Source organism: Phalaenopsis equestris, unplaced genomic scaffold, assembly GCF_001263595.1.
Source record: "Phalaenopsis equestris unplaced genomic scaffold, ASM126359v1 Scaffold000491, whole genome shotgun sequence".
NCBI classification, from domain to species: Eukaryota; Viridiplantae; Streptophyta; class Magnoliopsida; order Asparagales; family Orchidaceae; genus Phalaenopsis; species Phalaenopsis equestris.
This window is the reverse complement of record NW_018164931.1, coordinates 223,971-226,053: the sequence shown is the minus strand read 5'-3', so window position 1 is coordinate 226,053 and position 2,083 is coordinate 223,971. Positions and strand designations below refer to the sequence as shown.

The following is a 2,083-nucleotide window of genomic DNA, read 5'->3' as shown; positions in this document are numbered from 1 at the left end:
CTGCTCCCTACTTTTTGGCAGTTCTTCTCGGTTACCAAGACAGTAGAAATTCAGGTAATCTTGTGGGTGAGCTTCAAGTTCCATGCTTTTGAGTTGCTGCGCGACAATGCTGTACATCATCTCCATTGTTTGGGCCTGCAAAGGATGGCATGATCATTTACCACATAATTAAGCAGCATTGAATCAATTTTTGATAGAAAATGTAGCCGTTAGCTGCTATTTGGTTCACCATTTTCTTGGGCGTCATCTTACGCAATTAACAAATGTTGGGGGTTTGGTTTGCTAATTTCGTAAGGTTTTGTTTGGTTCATGATACTCTTCAGGTCCGGTATGGAAATATGAAATCCTACAAAAAGTCACTCTAAAAGGACTAACAAATCCTAAGTTGCACATTTAATCCATCATCCCAATCCAAAATTGTGCTGAATTCCACAAGCCTTCTTCCCATCAAGTTACAGATTATCTCATGATCACGAATCCCACCAAAACTAATCATATCGTGAATCAAACTCCATAAGATTGCAACTCAAGAAGTCCTGAGATTGGCCTAACATCAGGATGGTGAACATTTTGATGGTTAAAATATTGGAAGAATTACATAAATATCACTCAATTCCTACGTATTTACATATTTAACACCTTACCTAAGCATGAAAAGGTGCACGTCACTTTTTAAAAGTAAAAATGATGCTACTTTGATGTGTAATGAAAGATTTGGGTTTTAAAAATGCAAAAAGTAATCATAAGGTGTTAAGATATGTAAATACAGTGTGAAAATTCAGGAAGGTGGGAACGGCAGACCACCGACAAGGATCCCGGACGATTGAATTGGAAAACAACTTTAGAAACTCCTTCATTTGTTTTTATTCTCTTCCGTATGAATAATGGAGATGCCTCCCCCCCCCCCCCCCAAAAGGATGTTTTTCTTCGCCTAGGAATTGGGTGGCACGTGCATAAATGCCCCTAAAATATATTAGAAGAAACAATCAAAATCAAAGTCATAAACAACAGTCATCTTCACGGCTGATGGTAATAAATGAAATAGAATTTCAAAAAACAGTGCACAAACAATCCCAAAATTTCTTGCTAAATTTTAGTAAATCTTGGCAGCATTGATCTGCCATTCTACAAATTCTACGGATATGACACCCCATACTTAAAAAATGATTTTTTTTAGCATTTTGACTAATCAAATACATATGGGGTGCCTATATCAATAATATAAGTCACAGCCACATAATGAGTTTCAATCACAAACCAATGGAAGCCGAATACAGTATTTATTAAGCAGAACGCAACTGAGCCTTTGCAAAGGTATATCGATTTGATTATGCAAATAGATATGGAATGAAAAACAAAATGAGTTTCAGATGGCGGTAATATTGAAGTTCTCTCGGCCCAATCATGCTTGTTCCTAGTTTTGATAGAATACTTGAAACTCTAAATTCGATTAGGAAATTGCTTGATTTTCAGCAGAATCTGAAATGACTCAACCTTATTCAAAAGGTGTGACCTAATTATAGCACCCAAGCAGCCACTCTCGGTAACATATCTAACGTGGGATTTGTATTAGATATTCATTAAAAGTTAAAGACAAAAATAAATATCTTATTAAAACCAAAAGTAATTACAAGATAGAATTCGAAGAATATCTACCCTTTAATAAGAGTAATCAAACTCAAGTGTACATTAGCAAACTGTTAGAGGAAAATAAGAGCAGCAAAATAACCATATTCAGAAGAACAAGAAAGAAATCATAACCACAGATTTATGTTCTATACGTAAAATCAATTTTGAGTACCATTAATGAAGCAGAAGCAGAATTATGAGAATATAAGAATGCATGCAATTCCAGCCAAATGTATTACCAATATCATTCTTTGATGGCAAACTAAACCTTTAGCCTTTCATTTATGTTAAACAGAAATCTAGAATATAGGAAGATTTACATACATACAACTCAATTCCTATGTATTTGCATATCTAACACCTAAACATCAATATTTACATACATGTCACCTTGCCTATGCATGAAAAGGTGCATTTAACTTTTTAAAAGTTACAAATGATAGTATTTTTCATG

The 2,083-nt window shown here is 34.5% G+C and overlaps 1 protein-coding gene across 1 annotated transcript in view; it reads right to left on the bottom strand.

The window, feature by feature from the left end:
* The window catches only part of LOC110028147 (phospholipase D delta-like), a 30,199-nt gene that overhangs the window by 2,239 nt on the left and 25,877 nt on the right, over positions 1-2,083 (bottom strand). The window contains exon 5 of the mRNA XM_020729887.1: positions 1-150. This exon is cut by the window's left edge and continues 1 nt beyond it. Coding sequence (XP_020585546.1) covers positions 1-150 — 150 coding nt within the window. The remainder of the gene's footprint in view (positions 151-2,083) is intronic.